The sequence below is a fragment of the Hyla sarda genome, chromosome 6, assembly GCF_029499605.1.
Source record: "Hyla sarda isolate aHylSar1 chromosome 6, aHylSar1.hap1, whole genome shotgun sequence".
Taxonomy (NCBI): Eukaryota; Metazoa; Chordata; class Amphibia; order Anura; family Hylidae; genus Hyla; species Hyla sarda.
Genome location: NC_079194.1, coordinates 105,222,922 through 105,249,986, shown reverse-complemented (window position 1 = coordinate 105,249,986; position 27,065 = coordinate 105,222,922). Strand labels below are relative to the sequence as shown.

Sequence of the window (27,065 nt, the reverse complement as noted above, 5' to 3'; positions counted from 1 at the left end):
CTGCAGTTTTTGAGCCAAAGCCAGAAATGTATTCAAAAGGAATAGGACATATAAAGGAAGGACTTCTACTTCTCCTCCCTTATGGATCCACTTCTGACTTTGGCTCAAAAACTGCAGTGGCAGTATTCCAAAAACTGGAAGAAAAAAAAAAACAAGTGGAAACTTAGCCTTAGGGTAGGGTCACAAAGGAGCGCATCTGCAGTGTATTTGACACAGCGGATGCGCTGTCAGCAGTCAGAGAATGACTACAGAGTGAGCTCCCTGCTGCTGCCGTAGCTTTGTGTATCAGCTCCTGACTACCAGCGCGAAATCCACGGCTACGAGCGGACATGCATTATGGGATAGGTTGTGGTACATACCCTGTGTATCCCCAATGTCCAACAGAATTTAGGAGCGGAGATGCTCAGTGGACCACCTCAGCCCCTTCACAACAGTACCTGACCCAGCATCACTCAAATGAATGTAGCGGTGTCAGGTACTGCAGTTCGCTCAATAAAAAGGAGTTTTCCTGGCTAATATGCTCTTCGGCACCCACGATACACAGTCAATGGGACATGAAGCAGTTGGCTTTGTTAAGTGTGTAGTGTTGGTGCCGTGTGACTGCAGCTCAGCTACAATTTAAGTTAATGGGAGCTTAGCTGTAGTAACCAGGCCCCACCACTACACTGTGAACCTACTTCTTAACCCTTCCACTGTGTCTCGTAGGTACCATACAGCTGAACTGCAGGAGTCCGGGTGATGGCACCCTGCTGATCAGCGAATATATAGCCTATCCTGAGGTTAGGCTATCAATCATATTAACCTATATTCAAACAAGGTTGAGTTATAGTTTTAGACTCAACCACATGCCTATGAATGGCATTGTTGTACTGCAGTGAAGGCAAGAGTCTCTGGCATTTTGTTTTGCTGATCAGTGAAAGCCTAGGGAGTCATGATAGATAGTCCACCACAGGCCGTAAGTACTTTTAAGCATCAACTTAAAGAATTTATGGCCGCTAAATATGATTCAACCAACCATAAAAAAAAATCAAACAAAATAATGTTTATTAAGACTTTTACTTTGAAAGGAATAAGCAAGTGCAAAACAGTGGGGTTTACTGCAGACAGCACCGGTTATACAAATCCTGCCGACATCCTATTTACACCAGTGTTAATACAAAGTTCCCGATAGCCGTAGACTCATGGACACTCTCCATGGTGGGTGTATCGTGCTTTGACATTGCTTCCTTCTCCGTTGAACTTCCTATAAAAAAATACTTTGTTGGAAGATGGCGGGAGTGACCGATTGAATAGAAATGTTGACATAATCAAAGCTGGCATGCTATAATCACACATGGGTAAAAAGCTTCCGGAACACAATAGAAAAAAATAACATATTTCATCATCAACATGTTCATCCGGAACTGTGGGAAGATCTTGATTCCGCGTAGATGTTGAGTTGGACGAGAAGTTTGATCCATGTCTAGCCAGTTTTAGCCTATTGATATAAACAGGGTAGTAGTCCTAGTATAGGAAGGAGTCCTTAATGTCTTAGCGGTGGGTCCTTCATCTATATATACATGTATCTCGGAAGATATAAATCCTTAATTCCACATCCCACAAAATATTACTTGTCCCATACTTGGCCAAAGTCAACATTTAGCTCATTTGTTTGTTTGTTTTTTGCAAATTCTAGCTCCCCATGGATAATTTTTGTTTCACATAGTGAAACCACTGAGTTTTTCATCAAAAAGTCAAAGTGCAAGTAAAATATCCATTTGGCTTGTAAATCCTTAGGGTATTTTTTTTTTCAAGAAGATTACAGTTTCTATATGGCATCCTCATTCTTCAGTAGGTGGATGTGATGATGACCGGAAAAAGAAATTTTAGGATCTTGGATGAATCTGAAAAATAAAAGGGTTTAGGAATTAGATTTTTTTTTGTTTTGTTTTTATGTGCATTTCTACTTTTTCTCATTAAATTATCAGGAAATTCTATTAATTCTATCATTCTTTTATCATCAAAAAATTTATCAAAAACACCTAGCATGGTAAGGGTAAATACACAATAGACGGACTACATGCTGAAAAAAATCAGCAGAAAATCCTCACAAAAATCAGCATGGCTTTTCGTGTAGGTTTTTGTGCGGATTTGCTGCAGATTTGGTGTGAAAATGCTGCAGATTTGCTGTGGACTTGGTACAGATTTTTCCTACCTTATTGATTTTAATGATACACAATACACTACAAATCAACATCCTAAAATGTCATGCTGCGGATTTGAACATTCTCAATGCAGGTTAATGCAGCCTTCAGCTGTCCAGACATGCTGGGAGTTGTAGTTTTGCAACTGCTCGAGGCACCCTGGTTGGGAAACACTGATTTAAAGGGGTACTCCGGTGGGGGGAAAAAACATTTTGCAGTATTTTATCAGCTGCTTTATACTACTGAGGAAGTTGTGTAGTTCTTTCCAGTCTGACCCCAGTGATCTCTGGTTCCACCTCTGTCTGTGTCAGGAACTGTCCAGAGTAGGAGCAAATTCCAATAGCAAACCTCTCCTGCTCTGGACAGTTCTTGATATGGACAGAGGTGTCAGCTGAGAGCACTGTGGTCAGACTGGAAAGAACTACACAACTTCCTGTGGAGCATACAGCAGCTGATAAGTAAAGGAAGGCTGAATATTTTTAAATAGAGGTAATTTACAAATCTGTTTAACTTTTTGCCACCAGTTGATTTAAAACATTTTTTTTTTTTTACCCACTGGATACTTCTGTAGTGTGTGGATAAGATTTCAGAAATCACATCTACTGTGCTGGTAGATTTTCGCATTAGCCATGTAAAGTTTTATACGAAAATCTGCAGCAAATCCATCTAGTTTGTGTTAGCCCAAATAGTTTTGAATGGCGAAAAAAAATTGTGACACTATGTTACTAAAGATTAGGGTGAGAATGGTCAACCTTGATTCAAAGTCACAGCTAAGAAACCAAACAATCCACAAACCAACTGATTATCTATCTATCTATCTATCTATCTATCTATCTATCTTCTCATAGTTCCTAGTCCATGTTGTACTATAAAGGCAAGCAATTATAACATGGATGCTTTATCTGTATTCCTGGCTAGGCACCAGCTTGCAGTATATGAGATGATTGTAGAAGGGCAGTCAATTAATGTCATTGCTCCAGGGCTCTCTGCTCAGATACCACTAACAACGGCCAGCAAACATGGCTGGTTCTGCCACATCGCGCTCCAGACTCTGTTTACCTTGTAGCTGTTTCTTTTCTTAGAGTAGATCCAAGTTATGTACACAGCAAACAGTATTAATTATGTATAAGGACGGTTATTATCCATCTGAAGCCTCGCAACTGAGTCATATCGTAGTCTGGAGTCAGTGGTATTGTAGTGTAATCTAGTGATTTTTACTGTACTATACAAGTAATAGTCTTAATGAAGGAAATGCTTATGAGAAAATGCCTATAACAGAATTCTGGCTTTATAATCTGGAGCAACCCCTATTATAATAGTCTGGCTGTGTGGTTTGTTGTGTCCCTGTAAAATCAGTCTGGCTGTGGGGTTTGTTGTGCCCCTGTAATAGCAGACTGGCTGTGAGGTTTGGAGTGCTCCTGTAAAATCAGTCTGGCTGTGTGGTTTGGAGTGCCCCTGTAATAGTCTGGCAGTGTGGTTTGGAGTGTCACTGTAAAATCACTCCGGCTGTGTGGTTTGGAGTGCCCCTGTAATAGTAGTCTGGCTGTGTGGTTTGGAGTGCCCCTGTAATAGTCTGGCAGTGTGGTTTGGAGTGTCACTGTAAAATCATTCTGGCTGTGTGGTTTGGAGTGCCCCTGTAATAGTAGTCTGGCTGTGTGGTTTGGAGTGCCCCTGTAATAGCAGTCTGGTTGTGTGGTTTGGAGTGCCCCTGTAATAGTAGTCTGGCTGTAAGGTTTTGAGTGCCCCTGTAATAGTAGTCTGGTTGTGTGGTTTTGAGTGCCCCTGTAATATCAGTCTGGTTGTGTGGTTTGGAGTGCCCCTGTAATAGTAGTCTGGCTGTGTGGTTTGGAGTGCCCCTGTAATAGTAGTCTGGCCGTGTGGTTTTGAGTGCCCCTGTAATAGTAGTCTGGCTGTGTGGTTTTGAGTGCCCCTGTAATAGTAGTCTGGTTGTGTGGTTTTGAGTGCCCCTGTAATAGTAGTCTGGCTGTGTGGTTTGGAGTGCTCCTGTAATAGTAGTCTGGCTGTGTGGTTTTGAGTGCTCCTGTAATAGTAGTCTGGCTGTGTGGTTTTGAGTGCCCCTGTAATAGTAGTCTGGCTGTGTGGTTTTGAGTGCCCCTGTAAAATCAGTCTGGCAGTGTGGTTTAGAGTGCCCCTGTAATAGTAGTCTGGCTGTGTGGTTTTGAGTGCTCCTGTAATAGTAGTCTGGCTGTGTGGTTTAGAGTGCCCCTGTAATAGTAGTCTGGCTGTGTGGTTTTGAGTGCTCCTGTAATAGCAGTCTGGCTGTGTGGTTTGGAGTGCCCCTGTAATAGCAGTCTGGCTGTGTGGTCTAGAGTGCCCCTGTAATAGTAGTCTGGCTGTGTAGTTTTGAGTGCTCCTGTAATAGTAGTCTGGCTGTGTGGTTTTGAGTGCTCCTGTAATAGCAGTCTGGCTGTGTGGTTTTGAGTGCTCCTGTAATAGTAGTCTGGCAGTGTGGTTTTGAGTGCCCCTGTAATAGTAGTCTGGCTGTGTGGTTTTGAGTGCTCCTGTAATAGTAGTCTGGCTGTGTGGTTTTGAGTGCCCCTGTAAAATCAGTCTGGCAGTGTGGTTTAGAGTGCCCCTGTAATAGTAGTCTGGCTGTGTGGTTTTGAGTGCTCCTGTAATAGTAGTCTGGCTGTGTGGTTTTGAGTGCTCCTGTAATAGTAGTCTGGCTGTGTGGTTTTGAGTGCCCCTGTAAAATCAGTCTGGCAGTGTGGTTTAGAGTGCCCCTGTAATAGTAGTCTGGCTGTGTGGTTTTGAGTGCTCCTGTAATAGTAGTCTGGCTGTGTGGTTTTGAGTGCCCCTGTAAAATCAGTCTGGCAGTGTGGTTTAGAGTGCCCCTGTAATAGTAGTCTGGTTGTGTGGTTTTGAGTGCTCCTGTAATAGCAGTCTGGTTGTGTGGTTTTGAGTGCCCCTGTAATAGTAGTCTGGGTGTGTGGTTTTGAGTGCCCCTGTAATAGCAGTCTGGCTGTGTAATCGGGACCACCCCTTATAACAGGAGTCTGGAGCACACACTATAAGCACATATTTGTGGTATAATCTAGCTGTGTAGTCTAAAACTTCTCCTATAACAGCTGTCTGACTGTGTAATCTAGGGTGACCCCCATAATTTAGTATAGGGGATGCAGCCCTAGTGTTTGAGAAGTCCCAAAGCCACATAAAGAGACAATAATATTATAAATAGGAAAAAAGTAGATGGGGGTCTGTTATAGATTTTACACTGGGCCCATGAGCCTCAAGTTTCAATCTGTATTTTAAATCCCTCCCTTATAAAGACAGTCCAGCTTTGTTGTCTGGATCACCCATTTAGATGGCAGTCTGACAGTGTAGTCTGGACCACTCACTCCTTATAAACACAGTCCAGTTGTGTAGTGTGGACCACTCCTTATAAACACAGTCCAGTTGTGTAGTGTGGACCACCCCTTATAAACACAGTCTAGTTGTGTAGTCTGGACCAATCCTTATAAACACAGTCTAGTTGTGTAGTGTGGACCACTCCTTAAAAAACACAGTCTAGTTGTGTAGTCTGGACCACTCCTTATAAACACAGTCTAGTTGTGTAGTGTGGACCACCCCTTATAAACACAGTCTAGTTGTGTAGTGTGGACCATTCCTTATAAACAAAGTCTAGTTGTGTAGTGTGGACCACTCTTTATAAACACAGTCTAGTTGTGTAGTGTGGACCACCCCTTATAAACACAGTCTAGTTGTGTAGTCTGGACCACCCCTTATAAACACAGTCTAGTTGTTTAGTCTGGACCACCCCTTATAAACACAGTCTAGTTGTGTAGTCTGGACCACCCCTTATAAACACAGTCTAGTTGTGTAGTGTGGACCACTCCTTATAAACACAGTCTAGTTGTGTAGTGTGGACCACTCCTTATAAACACAGTCTAGTTGTGTAGTCTGGACCACCCCTTATAAACACAGTCTAGTTGTGTAGTCTGGACCACTCCTTATAAACACTGTCTAGTTGTGTAGTGTGGACCACTCCATAGAAACACAGTCTAGTTGTGTAGTCTGGACCACCCCTTATAAACACAGTCTAGTTGTGTAGTCTGGACCACTCCTTATAAACACTGTCTAGTTGTGTAGTCTGGACCACTCCTTATAAACACAGTCTAGTTGTGTAGTGTGGACCACTCCTTATAAACACTGTCTAGTTGTGTAGTGTGGACCATTCCTTATAAACAAAGTCTAGTTGTGTAGTGTGGACCACTCCTTATAAACACAGTCTAGTTGTGTAGTCTGGACCACCCCTTATAAACACAGTCTAGTTGTGTAGTCTGGACCACTCCTTATAAACACAGTCTAGTTGTGTAGTCTGGACCACCCCTTATAAACACAGTCTAGTTGTGTAGTCTGGACCACTCCTTATAAACACAGTCTAGTTGTGTAGTCTGGACCACTCCTTATAAACACTGTCTAGTTGTGTAGTCTGTACCACTCCTTATAAACACAGTCTAGTTGTGTAGTGTGGACCACTCCTTATAAACACAGTCTAGTTGTGTAGTCTGGACCACTCCTTATAAACACTGTCTAGTTGTGTAGTGTGGACCACTCCTTATAAACACTGTCTTGTTGTGTAGTGTGGACCACTCCTTATAAACACAGTCTAGTTGTGTAGTCTGGACAACTCCTTATAAACACAGTCTAGTTGTGTAGTCTGGACCACCCCTTATAAACACAGTCTAGTTGTGTAGTCTGGACCACTCCTTATAAACACAGTCTAGTTGTGTAGTCTGGACCACTCCTTATAAACACAGTCTAGTTGTGTAGTCTGGACCACTCCTTATAAACACAGTCTAGTTGTGTAGTCTTGACCACCCCTTATAAACACAGTCTAGTTGTGTAGTCTGGACCACTCCTTATAAACACAGTCTAGTTGTGTAGTGTGGACCACTCCTTATAAACACAGTCTAGTTGTGTAGTGTGGACCACTCCTTATAAACACAGTCTAGTTGTGTAGTCTGGACCACTCCTTATAAACACAGTCTAGTTATGTAGTCTGGGCCACTCCTTATAAACACAGTCTAGTTGTGTAGTCTGGACCACCCCTTATAAACACAGTCTAGTTGTGTAGTGTGGACCACTCCTTAAAAACACAGTCTAGTTGTTTAGTCTGGACCACCCCTTATAAACACAGTCTAGTTGTGTAGTATGGACCACCCCTTATAAACACAGTCTAGTTGTGTAGTGTGGATCACTCCTTATAAACACAGTCTAGTTGTGTAGTCTGGACCACCCCTTATAAACACAGTCTAGTTGTGTAGTCTGGACCACTCCTTATAAACACAGTCTAGTTGTGTAGTCTGGACCACTCCTTATAAACACAGTCTAGTTGTGTAGTGTGGACCACTCCTTATAAACACTGTCTAGTTGTGTGGTCTGGACCACTCCTTATAAACACAGTCTAGTTGTGTAGTCTGGACCACTCCTTATAAACACAGTCTAGTTGTGTGGTCTAGACCACTCCTTATAAACACAGTCTAGTTGTGTAGTCTGGACCACTCCTTATAAACACAGTCTAGTTGTGTAGTCTGGACCACTCCTTATAAACACAGTCTAGTTGTTTAGTCTGGACCACTCCTTATAAACACAGTCTAGTTGTGTAGTCTTGACCACCCCTTATAAACACAGTCTAGTTGTGTAGTCTGGACCACTCCTTATAAACACAGTCTAGTTGTGTAGTCTGGACCACCCCTTATAAACACAGTCTAGTTGTGTAGTGTGGACCACTCCTTATAAACACTGTCTAGTTGTGTAGTGTGGACCACTCCTTATAAACACAGTCTAGTTGTGTAGTGTGGACCACTCCTTATAAACACAGTCTAGTTGTGTAGTGTGGACCACTTCTTATAAACACAGTCTAGTTGTGTAGTGTGGACCACTCCTTATAAACACAGTCTAGTTGTGTAGTGTGGACCACTTCTTATAAACACAGTCTAGTTGTGTAGTGTGGACCACTCCTTATAAACAAAGTCTAGTTGTGTAGTCTGGACCACCCCTTCTAAACACAGTCTAGTTGTGTGTTCTGGACCACTCACTCCTTATAAACACAGTCTAGTTGTGTAGTGTGGACCACCCCTTATAAACACAGTCTAGTTGTGTGTTCTGGACCACTCACTCGTTATAAACACAGTCTAGTTGTGTAGTCTGGACCACTCACTCCTTATAAACACAGTCTAGTTGTGTAGTGTGGACCACCACTTATCCAGTATAATCTGGACCATTTATAATGGCATTCTAGGTCTGTAATCCTGACCACCCCTTATAACAGCAGCCGGGCTGTGTAATCTGTACATCCCTCTTATAACAATATATTTGCTGTGTTGCCTAAAATGGTCTGAGAATGAAAACACCTGCTGTATCTACAGTAAAGATGGTGAGAGTATCTGGGTTATTTATTAAATGGAACTAGGAATTATGGGAATTATTCTGACAGAAAAGAGAATGACAACAATAACCAGCAATGGTCAGTTTAGTGAGTGACAACAATGACTATACCTACTAGGTTTCAGGGCCTCAGATGCCATCTTGCCTTGCATGAAGGTGGTCATGTGTGACCCTGAAACTTAAAAACAAAACAAAAAATGTGAACCCTATTGCAGCAGAAATAAACATGTAGCATCGTAATAACTAACAGACGTGTTTATGTAGATTTGTATAAACTTCCTGCTTCGTCAAATGGATTAATAGAGAAAACTATTTGCAAGAAAACTTCCTTTCAATCATTTTAACACTAATGTGTTTATGACACAAACATTCACAGGCAGATAATGGGTTAGTTATTATTAAAGCCGACCTGTCCGTGTTAGTACTTGCTGCCATTCCCCAAAAAATAACTCTAGGGAAGATAGTCAGTTCTGCCTGAGCCACAAAATCTGGGGCTTTTTACACAAAAAAACTGATTTACATGATTAGCAACACATTTTAAATGTGTTTTTGACACTTTTGCACCTTACTTGACAAGGCATATGGCTTACTGAAAAGTGGGTGAGCCTTAGACAGAAAGAGCAAACATAGACTAGGCAGGCTAAACAGAACTCCTAAAAAAAACTGTCCTAACATTCTTACACTGCTAAGTATAAGTTTACACTAAGAAATAGACCGTTTCTGTTTATCTCCTCTTCTGTGCTTCTTTTCTGTTACTCCTCCTAGAAATACATGGGCATTAAAGGGGTACTCCACTGGAAAACATTATGTCTTAACCTCTTAACGACGCAGGACGTATATTTACGCCGCGATCCCGCATCATATCGCGTCAGTCCCGGCGCTCATCAACGACCGGGACCCGCGGCTAATACCACACATCGCCGATCGCGGCGATGTGCGGTATTAACCCTTTAGAAGTTTTTGACCGCCGCTTCTAAAGTGAAAGTGAAAGTGACCCGGCTGCTCAGTCGGGCGGTTCAGGACCGCCGCGGTGTCCCGAACAGCTGACCGGACACCGGGAGGGCCCTTACTTGCCTCCTCGGTGTCCGATCGGCGAATGACTGCTCTGTGCCTGAGATCCAGGCAGGAGCAGTCAAGCGCCGATAACACTGATCACAGGCGTGTTAATACACACCTGTGATCTGTGTAAAAGATCAGTGAGTGCAGTGTTATAGGCCCCTATGGGACCTATAACACTGCAAAAAAAATGTTAAAAAAAAGTGTTAATAAACGTCATTTAACCCCTTCCCTAATAAAAGTTTGAATCACCCCCCTTTTCCCATAAAAAAAATAAAACAGTGTAAAAAAAAAAAATATATGTGGTATCGCAGCGTGCGTAAATGTCTGAACTATAAAAATATATCATTAATTAAACCGCACGGTCAATGGTGTACGCGCAAAAAAATTCCAAAGTCCAAAAAAGCATATTTTGGTCACTTTTTATACCATTAAAAAATGAATAAAAAGTGATCAAAAAGTCCGATCAAAACAAAAATCATACCGATAAAAACTTCAGATCACGGCGCAAAAAATGAGTCCTCATACCGCCCTGTACGTGGAAAAATAAAAAAGTTATAGGGGTCAGAAGATGACATTTTTAAACGTATAAATTTTCCTGCATGTAGTTATGATTTTTTTCAGAAGTGCGACAAAATTAAACCTATATAATTAGGGTACCATTTTAACCGTATGGACCTACAGAATAATGGTAAGGTGTAATTTTTACCAAAATATTCACTGCGTTGAAACGGAAGCCCCCAAAAGTTACAAAATTGCGTTTTTTCTTCGATTTTGTCGCACAATGATTTCTTTTTCCGTTTCGTCGTGCATTTTTGGGTAAAATGACTAATGTCACAGCAAAGTAGAATTGGCGACGCAAAAAATAAGCCATAATATGGATTTTTAGGTGGAAAATTGAAAGGGTTATGATTTTTAAAAGGTAAGGAGGAAAAAACGAAAGTGCAAAAACGGAAAAACCCTGAGTCTTTAAGGGGTTAAATTAACTAGAAAGTTAAACAGATTTGTAAATTACTTCTATTAAAAAAATCTTTATCCTTCCAGTAGTTATCAGATGCCGTATGATCCACAGGAAGTTCTTTTCTTTTTGAATTTCCTTTCGGCCTGACCAAAGTGCTCGCTGCTGACACCACTGTCCATTTTAGGAACTGTCCAGAGTAGAAACAATTCCCCATAGAAAACCTCTCCTGCTTTGGACAGTTCCTAAAATGGACAGAGGTGTCAGCAGAGAGCACTGTGGTCAGGCAGAAAGGAAATTTTGAAAAAACTTCCTGTGGATCATAACAGCAGCTGATAAGTACTGGAAGGATTAAGATTTTTTAATAGAAGTAATTTACAAATCTGTTTAACTTTCTGGCACCAGATGATTTAAAAAAAAAAAAGTTTTCCAGTGGAGTACCCCTTTGACATTTGCCTTGTCATTGAGGTGTGTCCCTAAAATGTCTAACACTGTTGGACCTGATTGGACTGATTGGAAGTATTAACATGGCACAATGCTGATGTCTAAGATGAGATGCTTTCATAAAACGGACATATCAGGAAGGACTGGCAGATCGTCATTGAAGGGGTACTCTGGTGGAAAACAATTGTTTTAAATCAACTGGTGTCAGAAAGTTAAACAGATTTGTAAATGACTTCTATTAAAAATCTTAATCCTTCCAGTATTTATCAGTTGCTGTATGCTCCACAGGAAGTTATTTTCATTTTGAATTTCTTTTCTGTTTGACCACAGTGCTTTCTGCTGACACCTCTGTCCATTTTAGGAACTGTCCAAAGCAGGAGAGGTTTTCTATGGGGAATTGTTCCTACTCTGGACAGTTCCTAAAATGGACAGTGGTGTCAGCAGCGAGCACTTTGGTCAGGCCGAAAGGAAATTCAAAAAGAAAATAACTTCATGTGGAGCATACAGCAGCTGATAAGTACTGGAAGGATTAAGATTTTTAAATAGAAGTAATTTACAAATCTGGTTTACTTTCTGGCACCAGTTAATTAAAAAAAAAAAGGTTTTCCAGCGGAATACCCCTTTTAAGGGTGATTTCCAATTTTAGACATTAAGACATTTAGACATTCTTATCGGTTACATAAACAAGGATCTCATTTACTTTACATTACACTAATGATACACAATCATATTTCTAGTAGCGTTTGCCAAGAACTGGCTGATACTTACTCTAGTGGTCTTTATCTTATTGCCAGTTGCACACATCCATCCTGAGTTATCTGGCAGAGTCTTACATTCTTCACCCTCTAAACATGGCTCCATCTCGCACCACCATTTGCCAATAACTATTGAAGCTGCAAAGAAATAAAAAAAAAAGTCCAGTATGAATTTTGTGTAAAATGCTCATACGGCCATCTTATCAATTAAAGGGGTTGTCTGGTTTAGTAGAATCATTTTCCCATTACCTATAAGGGAATTCTCATGAAGGATGTTTATCCATTAGTCAGAACTGAGAGTAATAAATATGAGGTTTGAAGTATTAGCCATGTACTGTATATTCATTTTAGAATTCTTTGTAGGTGGGGGAAAGAACAGTGATGGGTTCCAGTCTTATTCTGGAGAAAAGGATTTAAAAGTTGTATTAGTATCTTAAAGGGGTACTCCGCTGCTGAGTGTTTGGAACAAACAGTTCCAAACGCTGGAGCCGGGAGCTCGTGGCATCATAGCCACGCCCCCTCATGATGTCACACCCCACCCCCTCAATGCAAGTCGATGGGAGGCAGTCACGCCCCTTCCCATAGACTTGCATTGAGGGGGTGGGGCGTGATGTTATGATGGGGCGGGGCTATGATGTCACGAGCTCCTGGCGCAGACTCCAGAATTTGGAACAGTTTGTTCCAAACACTGAGCAGGGGAGTACCCCTTTAAGCTTTAGATTTTAAAGAATATAGAAAAAATAATTGTTTAAATATATTTTAAATAAGCAGTTAAAGGGGGTATGTGCCTCTCAGACCTTGTTCTATAAACCATATGATCATCTTAAACAGTCAGAATTTTTTATTTAATCTGTAGAAGTAGTAGATGTATATTTAGTGGCCATGTTTCATAAAATGTAACTCTACTTTTTTTTCCTGCAAACACTTCTACACTTCCCCTAGGGGTGGTTGCAGGCAGCCAAAATATTATGTCTTTAAATTGTTTATGCAGGGGATTCAGGTTTTTTTTTAATAAGAAAAACAAATCCTTAAGGGCTATAAAGATTTAAATCATAACATGTGTACATATTCGGTAACGCACATTTTCAAAAGGAAGCTTTGTTTCCAATGTATACTGTTGTAGGTTCTTACCCCATAATTCCTCAGTATTCTCCTGCCTGCCATCCTGTATCTTGTTGTCTGGTCTGACCCTTGCCTGCCTTTTCATTACCCTTGTACCTTATGTATTTCTGTTATCCTGCGCCCTGACCTTTTGCTTGCCTTGACCATTCTTCTGTCTTTCTGATTTTGTGCTACACCACTGTGTAGGTTTGACCCATTGCTTGTTTCTTGACATTGCCTGCACTTAGTTTGTTTGTACCTCTGACCCATTCTATTTTTGACTCTGAATTTCCTGACCTTGCTTGTTTTTGTTTCCTGTCTACCTGTTTTGTGTTCCCTGGCCTGTTCTTTAGTTAACCCTTTGTGTCTCGGCCTGTTTTCTGACCTCTGTCGTTTTTTTCTGTTGTGTTGGCATTGCTACGCCCTGCACCTACCCAGTATAAGTACTGTTGTCCAGTTGGGAATCTGTTGCTTAGGGCAGATTGTCAAGAAGCAGGGAAAGAGGCTGTGGACAAGCTCAGAGCTGCACACCCTGCCCGATGTGACAATACTATCATCAGTGACCTGGATACCAGGCTGACCTTCCATCAAACATGCATGACCCCACAGTGTTATGTAGTTAATGTAGTTCACCCGGTCATTTTGTGCCTGGCTTGCAAAGGACAAAAATAATTTTACTTGCTATTTAGACAGTAGAAAATTGTATTTGCTCTCTGCAGATTGAATAACAACTTTCCTCAGGTTCATAGAAAACCTTGACTTAAGTTTTTTCTTGAGAGTTTTTGTTATTACAAAATCAAACAAAGTACAGTGCACCCAGGAAAAGTGAGCCACAACTTTAACTCCTTTGTTTAGTTTGTCCTTACAGTAAAACATTTGGCCTAACAATACAAAAATCTTAGTTTTACTTTCTTCTTTTTTGTTTTGTATAAAATGGTAGAAGAACAGTTCAGCTGAAAGAACCTATTAGTTTTAGATGGAACCAATTTTTGCCCGTTGCCCAATCAGTTTCCCATTAACTTTAAAGGTAATGCCGGCTTATTTTGCTTCAAATGACATGGAGAATTCTGTGCTGATTGATTCTATAATATAGAAAAGCACTAGAGACTAGAATGGTGCGCCATTGGTGACTACACATCAAAATTTCACTGGCAATTGTAGAAAAGCTTAAAGGGGTACTACGGTGGAAATCTTAAATTTAAACAGTTAAAAGTTAAACAGATTTGTAAATTACTTCTCTTCAAAAATTCTTAATTCTTCCAGTACTTATCAGCTGCTGTATACTCCAGAGGAAGTTATTTTGTTTTTTATGTACCACCAAAGAAGAAGGAATCGTCACCATGACGATTGCAGGCAGGTAACTGGGAACATTCACTTCATGGACCTCATCGGTCCAAACAGGGAGGCGGCAGGTGAATTCGAGGGGAGCTCAGACGTGTGGTCACGGACTGTTTCATGCCCCTAGGCGCTTCGTCAAGCCTTACGAAGCGCCTAGGGGTGTGATACGGTCCCTGGCCCAACGTCAGAGTTCCCCCCCCGGATTCACCTTCCGCCTCCCTGTTTGGACCGATGAGGTCCATGAAGTGAATGTTCCCAGTGACCTGCTTGCAATCGTCATAGTGAGCTCTCCGCCTTCTTTCTTCTTTGGTGTTACATATATGCTGCTTTCTTTCAGCGTGTTGCGCCGCCCATTATTGTTACCTGGATGCACTCGAATTCATTCATTAGCTGTTGAGTCTGTTACATTGTGGAGATTGTTACGCTGGTGCCTGCAATTTTTCTCTTTGGAGTTTGGTGATATTTGTTTTTTAATTTACTGTCTGACCACAGTGCTCTCTGCTGACACCCCTGTCCTTGTCAGGAACTGCAAAGAGCAGGAGAGGTTTGCTATGGGGATTTGGTCCTCCTTTGGACAGTTCCTGACATGGACAGAGGTGTCAGCAGAGAGTACTCCTTTAAAAAGTTTTCACTGAACTAGCCCTGCTGTACTTAACATAGGCAGCAAACTTTAAAGGGGTTGTCTGGGACTTATATATTGATGTCCTGTCCTTATAATAGGCTAGCAATATACAGTCTGTGGGTGAACGACTCCTGGCACCCCACCATCAGCCAACAGAAGTGGCTGTGAAGCTCTTGTGAGTGCTGCTGTCCCATTATCTCCTACCAGGCACAGCTCTACATAACAGGTTGTGGCTATGCCTGGTATTAAAACTTGCTCCATCGATCAGATTAAAGGGGTGATCCAGAAATTGAAAAAGAGCTAACTTCCTCCAGAAACAGCACCCCACCTGTTCTCTAGTTGTGTGTGGTATTACAACTTGGCTCCATTCACTTTAATGGAACTCAACTGCAATACCACACACAACCTGAGGACAGGTGTGGTGGTGTTTTCTGCTTCTATAATACTGGATAACACTTTTACAAATAGTTTTCTGTCTACTCTTCTTTTAACCTTCTGTCTTACCAGGTCCGGAATATTTATGTTGTGTCTAGGCTATCTCACGGAGTGACTGACCACTGATTTTTCATGTCTTTTAACCCCTTCATGACCCAGCCCATTTTCACCTTCATGACCTGGGCATTTTTTGAAAATCTGACCACTGTCACTTTAAACATTAATAACTTTGGAATGCTTTTACTTATCATTCTGATTCCGAGATTATTTTTTCGTGACATATTCTACTTTATGTTATCGGTAAAATTTCACTGATATTTGTATCCTTTCTTGGTAAAAAATCTAAAAATTTCATGAAAATTTGGAAAATTTAGCATTTTTCTAACTTTGAAAGTCTCTGCTTGAAAGGAAAATGGATATTCCAAATAAATTACATATTGATTCACATATACAATATGTCTACTTTGTGTTTGCATTAAAAAATTGACAAGTTTTTACTTTTGGAAGACACCAGAGGGCTTCAAAGTTCCGCAGCAATTTTCCAATTTTTCTCAAGATTTTCAAAATCGTAATTTTTCAGGGCCCAGTTCAGGTTGGAAATGGATTTTAAGGATCTTCATATTAGAAATACCCCATAAATGACCCCATTATAAAAACTGCACCCCCCAAAGTATTCAAAATGACATTCAGTAAGTGTTTTAACCCTTTAGGTGTTTCACAGGAATAGCAGCAAAGTGAAGGAGAAAATTCTAAATCTTCATTTTTTACACTCGCATTTTCTTGTAGACCCAATTTTTGAATTTTTACAAGGGGTAAAAGGAGAGAAATCACCCTAAAATTTGTAACCTAATTTCTCTCGAGTAAGGAAATACCTCATATGCGTATGTAAAGTGTTCGGCGGGCGCAGTAGCGGGCTCAGAAGGGAAGGAGCGACAATGGGATTTTGGAGAGTGAGTTTTTCTGAAAGGGTTTTTGGGGGGCATGTCCCATTTAGGAAGCCCCTGTGGTGCCAGAACAGTGCACCCCCCCCCACATGCGACCCCATTTTGGAAACTATACCCCTCATGGAATTTAATAAGGGGTGCAGTGAGCATTTACACCCCACTGGCGTTTGACAGATATTTGAAACAGTGGACTGTGCAAATCAAAAATTTTATTTTTCATTTTCACAGACCACTGTTCCAAAAATCTGTCATACACCAGTGGGGTGTAAATGCTCACTGCACCCCTTATTACATTCCGTGAGGGGTGTAGTTTCCAAAATGGGGTCACATGTGGATATTTATTGTTTTGCGTTTGTCAGAACTGCTGTAACAATCAGCCACCCCTGTGCAAATCGCCTCAAATGTACATGGTGCACTCTCCCTTCTGGGCCTTGTTGTTCGCCCCCAGAGCACTTTGCGCCCACATATGGGGTATCTCCGTACTCAGGAGAAATTGCGTTACAAATTTAGAGGGTCTTTTTTCCCTTTTACCTCTTGTGAAAATGAAAAGTATAGGGCAACACCAGCATGTCAGTGTAAAAAAATTATTTTTTTACACTAACATGCTGGTGTAGACCCCAACTTCACCTTTTCATAAGGGGTTAAAGAAGAAAAAGCCCCCCCAAATTTGTAAGGCAATTTCTCCCGAGTACGGCGATACCCCATATGTGTCCCAAAACTGTTGCCCTGAAATACGACAGGGCTCCAAAGTGAGAGAGTGCCATGCGCATTTGAGGCCTGAATTAGGGATTTGCATAGGGGTGGACATAGGGGTATTCTACGCCAGTGATTCCCAAACAGGGTGCCTCCAGCTGTTGCAAAACTCCCAGCATGCCTGGACAGTCAATGGCTGTCCGGCAATACTGGGAGTTATTATTTTGCAACAGCTGGAGGCTCCGTTTTGGAAACAGTAGCGTACCAGACGTTTTTCATTTTTATTGGGGGGAGGGGGGCTGTGTAGGGGTATGTGTATATGTAGTGTTTTTTACTTTTTATTTTAGGTTAGTGTTAGTGTAGTGTAGTGTTTTTAGGGTACAGTCACATGGGCAGAGGTTCACAGCAAGTTTGCCGCTGAAAGTTTGAGCTGCAGCGCAAAATTTGCGCCATCTCAAACTTGCAGCACTCACTGTAAACCTCCGCCCATGCGAGTGTACCCTGTACATTCACATTGGGGAGAGGGGGCAAACATCCAGCTGTTGCAAACTCCGAGCATGCCCTTTGGCTGTCCGTGCATGCTGGGAGTTGTAGTTTTGCAACAGCTGGAGGAACGCTGGTTTGGAAACACTAAGTTAAGTAATAAACTTTCAAGTGTTTTGCAACCAAACTTAGTGTTTCCAAACCAGTGTGCCTCCAGCTGTTGCAAAACTACAACTCCCAGCATGCATGGTCTGTCAGTGCATGCCGGGAGTTATAGTTTTGCAACAATTGCAACAGCTGGAGGCACTGAGGTAGGAAACGGACAATGTTTCCCAACTAGTGTGCCTCCAGTTGTTGCAAAACTACAACTCCCAGCATGCCCAGATTGCCCAGGCATGCTGGAAGTTGTAGTTCGGCAATATCTGAAGGATCAGATGTTGCCGAACTACAACTTCCAGCATGCTTGGTCAGTCTGGGCATGCTGGGATTTGTAGTTTTGCAACATCTGGAGGTCCACAGTTTGGAGACCACTGTATAATGGTCTCCAATCTGTGCTCTTTCAGATGTTAGAGAACTACAACTCCCAGCATGCCTGGACAGACTGAGCATGCTGAGATTTGTAGTTTTGCAACATCTGGAAGAGCACAGATTGGAGACCATTATACAGTGGTCTCCAAACTGTGGACCTCCAGATGTTGCAAAACTACAACTCCCAGCATGCCCAGAAAGCCAAAGGCTGTCTGGGCATGCTGGGAGTTGCCGTTTTGAAACTCTCAGAGGCAGCAGTGAGATCGCTTTACGGCGATCTCACTGCTGCCAATGAAGATGCCGCACTGCTGCCGGAAACTCACCTCCGGGACGCAGCGCAGCCGGGACCGCACGGAGGACGCCGGGACCGCACGGAGGACGCTGGGACCGCTCGGGACACCGCTCCGACGGGTAAGTGACGCCGGGGGACGGGTCAGGGACACTTAGCAGAGCGGTGTGTGTCCCGATCCCCGTGATCGGAACTCACACACCGCGCTGCTAAGTATTCTGATAGCGAAACGCTGCTATCAGCTAGTCAGATTTGACCAGCTGATAGCAGCGATCGCTGGGGGGGGGGGGGTGGGGGACGAAACCCCCCGTGGTCGCACAGTAAGATGGCTGGCTATCAGTGATAGCCACCATCTTTCCGGGCGCTGCGGGATGCCGCGAGTAGCGGCAGTAATGTCCATGACGTACCTGTATGTCATGGGTCGGGAACACCTTGCCACCCATGACGTACAGGTATGTCATAGGTCGGGAAGGGGTTAATATAGTGCAATACGTAGCATGTACCAGCACAATTATAAGTACATAAATATCTATGACAAACTGTTACTGGGGGACACGTTTTCACCAAAAAGTGCACTAAGAGCCTCCATTTTTTGACCAAGAGTGCTGCTGCAACCTTCTTTTTTGTATACTCTGTATTTGCCACAGCAGTGTGTACCCGTGTATTAGGTAGCTGTTCTGGCTATGTTTCTTTTAGTTTTTTCTGTGCAATTTAGGGGCAGTGGCACCCTCTCTAGCCGTGCACCCCTCCCTGTTTCACAGGAGTTTTTTTAAATTGATAGTGGATCCAGCACGTCACCCAGCAGGGGTGAGTGAAATGAGTGTTAGGGTCCCATCCGAAATGAGGCCACCTCCGCGTGGTGGATGGGGGACACATTTTGATCAAAAAGTGCACTAAGAGCCTCCATTTTTTGACCTAGAGTGTTGCTGTAACCTTCTTTTTTGTATAAACTGTTACTGCAGGAAGAGATAAACAGCCCCTATCTAGTGCCCCTCATCTCTGTATCCCGTTGTGACATCAGAATGTGATTTATGTGACTATTATTATATCGATTGATGTGTATAAGTAGATTATATCTAGTTGTAAGGCGTAAAGCATCTTTGCCTCCAATACAATAAGCCACTGTTTCCCAACGAGTGTGCCTCCAGCTGTTGCAAAACTACAACTTCCAGCATGCCCAGACAGCCGAAGGCTGTCTGGGCATGCTGAGAGTTGTAGTTTTGCAACAGCTGGAGGCACACTAGTTAGGAAACACTGCAATAAGCCTTAGTCAGGTGTGTACACATAAAACTATTTTTTTGTTATTGCACGTAAGTGATACAGTTAATTTACAGAGTATGTTGCTACCCAGTGCACATCCTAGAACAGAATGAACTGCTGCCCAGAGACCGCCATACTAAATTTGGTGATGAAGGCACAAAGAGGAGAATATTGCCAGCGGCACATCAACCAGGTGTCAAACACGAGCGTCCGCCGTCACAGCCCAAAGCTTCTGCAGCTGCACTGCTTCTCCTTGCCTTGCAAAAAAAATGGGACGATGAATGCAGGTGTTCAGAATAGAAGCGACCACGATACAGAATGCGGGGTCCTTATGAGCAGCCATTAGCTTCTGCAGATATACAGTACATTACGCCTCAAACACGTGTCGTCAACTATAGTGAAATGGGAAAAGCATATAGAAGACTTAAGTGACAATATTGATTATAGTTTGACCAACGCATGATAAGAACTTATCTTGATACGATAAATGTAACTAAGCTTGTCTCGGGGTACGATCACACAACGTTCTGGCCCCCCATTAATCTTATCTGTTGGCATCCAGCCAAAAAAGGGATGACCACGTCTACTGTTAACTTTTGGGACGTATCTGCTATTTCAAAGGGGGGGGGGGGGGGTGGAGAGAGAGCTTTAATGCGGTACTGCACTACTTTAAAAAGTGTCCCCTTTTTGCAGGACAGGGGACAATTTTTTGATTGTAGAGGTCTGAACACTGAGACATCCTGTGACATCTAGAATGGGTCCCAGTCTCTTTCTGTGCATGGAGCAGCGTATCATCACATGGTCCATGCATTCTCTATTGGAGCGCCATACTTATGGTAGTGCATAGATAATTGGATAGAAAGATGTGAGATAGATAGCTAAATAGACATGAGATAGATAGGGAGAGACAGGGCTTGTCAAAGATTAATGGAAACAGACATCTTATCTTCCCTGTCCCATATAAAGTAGGGAAGGGGCGGCATGTTATGAAGGTGCCTAAAACGTTCCCCCAGGCAACTAGTGACAGTCGTCTCTGCTCCAAGCAGGATAATGTGAGAGGAAACAATCGCTACTTCCTGTCACAGGAGACCACACAGGAAGCAGGAGGAGCTGTCACAGCTGTCGGGTAAGGCTAAGTTCATACTGCCTCTGTTATCTGGTAAAGGGCGATCTGTTGATCAGTCCATTGGAAGGATAGAAGTTATACGGAGAAAAAAATACTGCATGTCCAAATTTTTCCCCCACTCATCTCACCTACAATTTCAATCCAGGTCAATGGGACCCGTCTGGATCCGGTGGTGTCAGTTGTGCTCTGACCCATTCTGCAGTGTGAACCTAACTTAAAAGGATTACTCCTGTGAAAATTAACTTATCCCTTATCCAACTGCTGGGACACCCAACCCCCCCCCCCCCCCCCCTCCCCACAAACTCCAGGATGGCACTCTCAGTGAGTAGAGCGTGTCGTCTACAGTTAGGCGGCACGTGCCCCATTCATTTCTATGGGAGTGCTGATGATGCCTTGAGAGCTGCACTCGGATCTTTTCGGAGCTCCCATAGAAATGAATTGATCGCAAGCAGGCTGCAGCACATGCTCCTCACTGAGTGCCAGGTCCCATTGCGGTGATCGCAGGGGTCCCCATTGGTCAGACCCCCCACGATCCTCTTCTTATCCTCTATCCTCGGGATAAGTTAATTTTCGACCTTTACCTGTCATCTTTACCGAGATCTCCTTTACCTGTCATCAAACCATATTTTCTAAACTAACTAAGATTTTATTCCCCAATTACTCCTAACACCCCTCCTGCCGATACATTTTTTTTCCGTGCTTTAAAATGCTCTGTATTGTTACGCCGAGCGCTCCGGGTCCCCGCTCCTCCCCGGAGCGCTCGCTACACTTCCCTCACTGCAGCGCCCCGGTCGGTTCCACGGACCCGGGGCGCTGCGTTACCACCTCCGGCCGGGATGCGATTCGCGATGCGGGTAGCGCCCGCTCGCGATGCGCACCCCGGCTCCCGTACCTTACTCGCTCCCCGTCAGTTCTGTCCCGGCGCGCGCGGCCCCGCTCCCTAGGGCGCGCGCGCGCCGGGTCTTTGCGATTTAAAGGGCCACTGCACCGCTGATTGGTGCAGTGGTTCCAATTAGTGTTTACACCTGTGCACTTCCCTATATCACCTCACTTCCCCTTCACTCCCTCGCCGGATCTTGTTGCCCTAGTGCCAGTGAAAGCGTTCCTTGTGTGTTCCTTGCCTGTGATTCCAGACCTTCTGCCGTTGCCCCTGACTACGATCCTTGCTGCCTGCCCCGACCTTCTGCTACGTCCGACCTTGCTTCTGTCTACTCCCTTGTACCGCGCCTATCTTCAGCAGCCAGAGAGGTTGAGCCGTTGCTAGGGGATACGACCTGGTCACTACCGCCGCAGCAAGACCATCCCGCCTTGCGGCGGGCTCTGGTGAAAACCAGTAGTGACTTAGAACCGATCCTCTAGCACGGTCCACGCCAATCCCTCTCTGGCACAGAGGATCCACCACCTGCCAGCCGGCATCGTGACAGTAGATCCGGCCATGGATCCCGCTGAAGTTCCTCTGCCAGTTGTCGCTGACCTCACCACGGTGGTCGCCCAGCAGTCACAACAGATTGCGCAACAAGGCCAACAGCTGTCTCAACTGACTGTTATGCTACAACAGTTACTACCACAGCTCCAGCAATCATCTCCTCCGCCAGCTCCTGTACCTCCTCCGCAGCGAGTGGCCGCTTCTGGAATACGACTATCCTTGCCGGATAAATTTGATGGGGACTCTAAGTTTTGCCGTGGCTTTCTTTCCCAATGTTCATTACACTTGGAGATGATGTCGGACCAGTTCCCCACTGAAAGGTCTAAGGTGGCTTTCGTAGTCAGCCTGCTGTCTGGAAAAGCCCTGGCTTGGGCCACACCGCTCTGGGACCGCAATGACCCCGTCACTGCCTCTGTACACTCCTTCTTCTCGGAAATTCGAAGTGTCTTTGAGGAACCTGCCCGAGCCTCTTCTGCTGAGACTGCCCTGTTGAACCTGGTCCAGGGTAATTCTTCCGTTGGCGAGTATGCCGTACAGTTCCGTACCCTTGCTTCAGAATTATCCTGGAATAATGAGGCACTCTGCGCGACCTTTAAAAAAGGCCTATCCAGCAACATTAAAGATGTTCTGGCCGCACGAGAAATCCCTGCTAACCTACATGAACTCATCCATCTTGCCACTCGCATTGACATGCGTTTTTCCGAACGGCGTCAGGAGCTCCGCCAGGATATGGACTCTGTTCGCACGAGGCGTTTCTTCTCCCCGGCTCCTCTCTCCTCTGGTCCCCTGCAATCTGTTCCTGTGCCTCCCGCCGTGGAGGCTATGCAGGTCGACCGGTCTCGCCTGACACCCCAAGAGAGGACACGACGCCGCATGGAGAATCTCTGCCTGTACTGTGCTAGTACCGAACACTTCCTGAAGGATTGTCCTATCCGTCCTCCCCGCCTGGAAAGACGTCCGCTGACTCCGCACAAAAGTGAGACAGTCCTTGATGTCTACTCTGCTTCTCCACGTCTTACTGTACCTGTGCGGATGTCTGCCTCTGCCTTCTCCTTCTCTGCTGTGGCCTTCTTGGACTCTGGATCTGCAGGAAATTTTATCTTAGCCTCTCTCGTCAACAGGTTCAACATCCCGGTGACCAGTCTCGCCAGACCCCTCTACATCAATTGTGTAAACAATGAAAGATTGGACTGTACTATACGTTTCCGCACGGAGCCCCTTCTAATGTGCATCGGATCTCATCACGAGAGGATTGAACTGTTGGTCCTCCCCAATTGCACTTCTGAAATCCTTCTTGGACTTCCCTGGCTTCAGCTCCATTCCCCAATCCTGGATTGGTCCACTGGGGAGATCAAGAGTTGGGGGCCCTCTTGTTCCAAGGACTGCTTAAAACCGGTTCCCAGTAAACCTTGCCGTGTCCCTGTGCTTCCTCATGTAACCGGTCTCCCTAAGGCCTATATGGACTTTGCGGACGTTTTTTGCAAAAAACAAGCTGAGACTCTACCTCCTCACAGGCCTTATGATTGTCCCATTGACCTCCTCCCGGGCACTACTCCACCCCGGGGCAGAATCTATCCTCTGTCCGTCCCAGAGACTCTTGCCATGTCTGAATACGTCCAAGAAAATTTAAAAAAGGGCTTTATCCGTAAATCCTCCTCTCCTGCCGGAGCCGGATTTTTCTTTGTGTCCAAAAAAGATGGCTCTCTACGTCCTTGCATTGACTACCGCGGTCTTAATAAAATCACGGTTAAGAACCGCTACCCCCTACCCCTCATCTCTGAACTCTTTGATCGTCTCCAAGGTGCCCATTTTTTCCCCTGGAGACAAGGTATGGCTCTCCGCTAAATATGTCCGTTTCCGTGTCCCGAGCTATAAGTTGGGACCACGCTATCTTGGTCCTTTTAAAGTTTTGTGTCAAATTAATCCTGTCTCTTACAAACTTCTTCTTCCTCCTTCTCTTCGTATCCCTAATGCCTTTCACGTCTCTCTTCTTAAACCTCTCATCCTCAACCGTTTTTCTCCTAAATCTGTTCCTCCCACTCCTGTTTCCGGCTCCTCGGACATCTTCTCTGTCAAAGAGATTTTGGCCTCTAAAAAGGTCGGGGGAAGAACTTTTTTTTTAGTGGATTGGGAGGGTTGTGGTCCAGAAGAGAGGTCCTGGGAACCTGAGGACAATATCCTGGACAAAAGTCTGATCCTCAGGTTCTCAGGCCCCAAGAAGAGGGGGAGACCCAAGGGGGGGGGTACTGTTACGCCGAGCGCTCCGGGTCCCCGCTCCTCCCCGGAGCGCTCGCTACACTTCCCTCACTGCAGCGCCCCGGTCGGTTCCACGGACCCGGGGCGCTGCGTTACCACCTCCGGCCGGGATGCGATTCGCGATGCGGGTAGCGCCCGCTCGCGATGCGCACCCCGGCTCCCGTACCTTACTCGCTCCCCGTCAGTTCTGTCCCGGCGCGCGCGGCCCCGCTCCCTAGGGCGCGCGCGCGCCGGGTCTTTGCGATTTAAAGGGCCACTGCACCGCTGATTGGTGCAGTGGTTCCAATTAGTGTTTACACCTGTGCACTTCCCTATATCACCTCACTTCCCCTTCACTCCCTCGCCGGATCTTGTTGCCCTAGTGCCAGTGAAAGCGTTCCTTGTGTGTTCCTTGCCTGTGATTCCAGACCTTCTGCCGTTGCCCCTGACTACGATCCTTGCTGCCTGCCCCGACCTTCTGCTACGTCCGACCTTGCTTCTGTCTACTCCCTTGTACCGCGCCTATCTTCAGCAGCCAGAGAGGTTGAGCCGTTGCTAGGGGATACGACCTGGTCACTACCGCCGCAGCAAGACCATCCCGCCTTGCGGCGGGCTCTGGTGAAAACCAGTAGTGACTTAGAACCGATCCTCTAGCACGGTCCACGCCAATCCCTCTCTGGCACAGAGGATCCACCACCTGCCAGCCGGCATCGTGACATGTATCATACCTTTCCCCTTGCTTACATTGTGTGAGCTCCCGGCAGGAGAAAGTGGGCATTCTCCAGCATGAGAAACGTCACTGAAGTCTATGAGAGATGTGCCTCGCCATGCCCCACACGCACTTCCTGAGTCTGGTCTCCTGCCAGGCCGGGAGGAGACCAAACTAACTATATTAATTGTGGCAGGGAACAGAAAAGAGCCCCCTAGTGGCCATTTTTTCAATCACTTTAAAAACATTTAAAGGTTGAGAATTTTAACGGCAAGTAAATAGCAAAGTGTCTTATAATTACATAAATATTAATATATTAAAAGTTTAGTTTGGTGACAGGTACTCTTTAAGAGCTGCTGGCTTTCTCGGCCTTCGGCAATCTCCAGCTCTGCCATTGCGATGTATTGAGGGGGCGTTTCAGCCGCCACTTTGCGCGGTGGTCGACACCTGCTATCTGGCCAGTGAGCCAGATCCCCATACAGGAGATCGTGGGGGAGCCCAAGCGATCGGACCCCCCGCAATCTGAAACTTATCCCCTATCCTTAGGATAGGGGATAAGTTTATCAACACTGGACTACCCCCTTAACTATAGCGCATGTGCCTATTTTTGGACCAAGACTCTCCTGTCATTAATGAGTTAATGAGCATTTTTCTTTTTGCCCCCCTCCAGCTGTTGCAAAACTCCAACTCCCAGCATGCCCATACAGCCTTCGGCTGTATGGGCATGCTGGGAGTTGTCGTTTTGCAACAGCTATATTAAACACTGCATGTGCATGCCCTTGGACACAATGGAGGAGATTTATCAAAACCTGTCCAGAGGAAAAGTTGCTGAGTTTCCCATAGCAAACAATCAGATCGCTTCTTTCATTTTTCAGAGGCCTTTTCAAAAATGAAAAAAGAAATCTGATTGGTTGTTATGGGCAACTCTGCACAGGTTTTGATAAATCTCCCCCGAAGGCTTGCCACTACACTGACAATAAATCCCTAGTATGCCCTATAATATTAGCCTTCCATTATAATGCCGACGGCAATGTAATTTCTCCATTATAATCAGCGCTGCTCTGTCCATAGCCAGAACTTTCCATTTCTATTCCTGAGTGAAGCTTCTGCAGATTTCATTTTAGGCAAATAAAAACAAGAGCGTCTAACCCACTTGGCAGCGATCCAAATTTCTTCACAATGAAAATCCTTAGAGGTTGCACATAACATCTTAAATGATCTGGACACCATGCTTCTTTGAATTAAAAGCAGATCTGAGGATTTTGTAGCTTTTACTAGGGGCTATTTTTCATTGAATGCGGCATACGAACAGCATAAGAATGCCAGAAGTGGAGCTGAAAATATACAATCAGACACTAACAATCACATCAGCTTGATCACATTGCCGTCATTTGGCGGACGTTGCGGGCACTCCGAATGTCTATTTTTTTTTCTTACCAGGCTTTCGTGTCATTTTAATTACTATACTACAGAGTAATCTGACATACTTTGCATATGCAAATATACATGTAAAGTCGGCAATTCAGAAGGAACTAATCCAAATGAGGGATTTCCTGTCTTCATTAGTTTTACTGTTAAGTTCTTAAATCGAATGTATTTTTTAGAGCGTGACCTTTTCACGTGGCTCCAAGTCGCAGGATGCCATTACTGGGAGGCTTAAGGGGACGCTCAATATGTTCAATGTCCCCAATAAATTCACATAAATGGTTTTCTACTACCTTCCTATAGTCTATAGCAGTGTTTTCCAACCATTGTGCCTCCAGCTGTTTCAAAACTACACTTCCCAGCATGCTGGGAGTTGTAATTTTGCAACAGCTGGAGCCACTCTGGTTGGGAAGCACTGGTCTATAGTATTTATGTATGGTCTTGGTGACCACTTTCTGTATACATGTATGAATGATTTGGGCTCATATTATTAAGTATCAGTTGACTTTACTTGGGACCACCATCTTTAAAAAAAAATAAGTACACAGGGGTACTCCTCTGGAAAACATGTTGATTCAAATCAACTGGTGCCAGAAAGTTAAACAGATTTGTAAATTACTTCTATTTAAAAATCTTAATCCCTC

The 27,065-nt window shown here is 44.4% G+C and overlaps 1 protein-coding gene across 3 annotated transcripts in view; it reads right to left on the bottom strand.

The window, feature by feature from the left end:
• Positions 1 to 1,037: 1,037 nt before the first annotated feature.
• Positions 1,038 to 27,065, bottom strand: part of TAFA1 (TAFA chemokine like family member 1) — a 460,778-nt gene continuing 434,750 nt past the window's right edge. Inside the window, exons 5-7 of one of the 3 annotated variants that reach the window (XM_056524577.1) lie at positions 11,821 to 11,945; positions 8,706 to 8,772; positions 1,038 to 1,883 (exon numbers count right to left, since the gene is read on the bottom strand). In XM_056524577.1, coding sequence (XP_056380552.1) covers positions 8,755 to 8,772; positions 11,821 to 11,945 — 143 coding nt within the window. In that variant the 3' untranslated portion in view covers positions 1,038 to 1,883; positions 8,706 to 8,754. The remainder of the gene's footprint in view (positions 1,884 to 8,705; positions 8,773 to 11,820; positions 11,946 to 27,065) is intronic. The other 2 variants (XM_056524576.1, XM_056524575.1) reach the window with 2 other exon arrangements.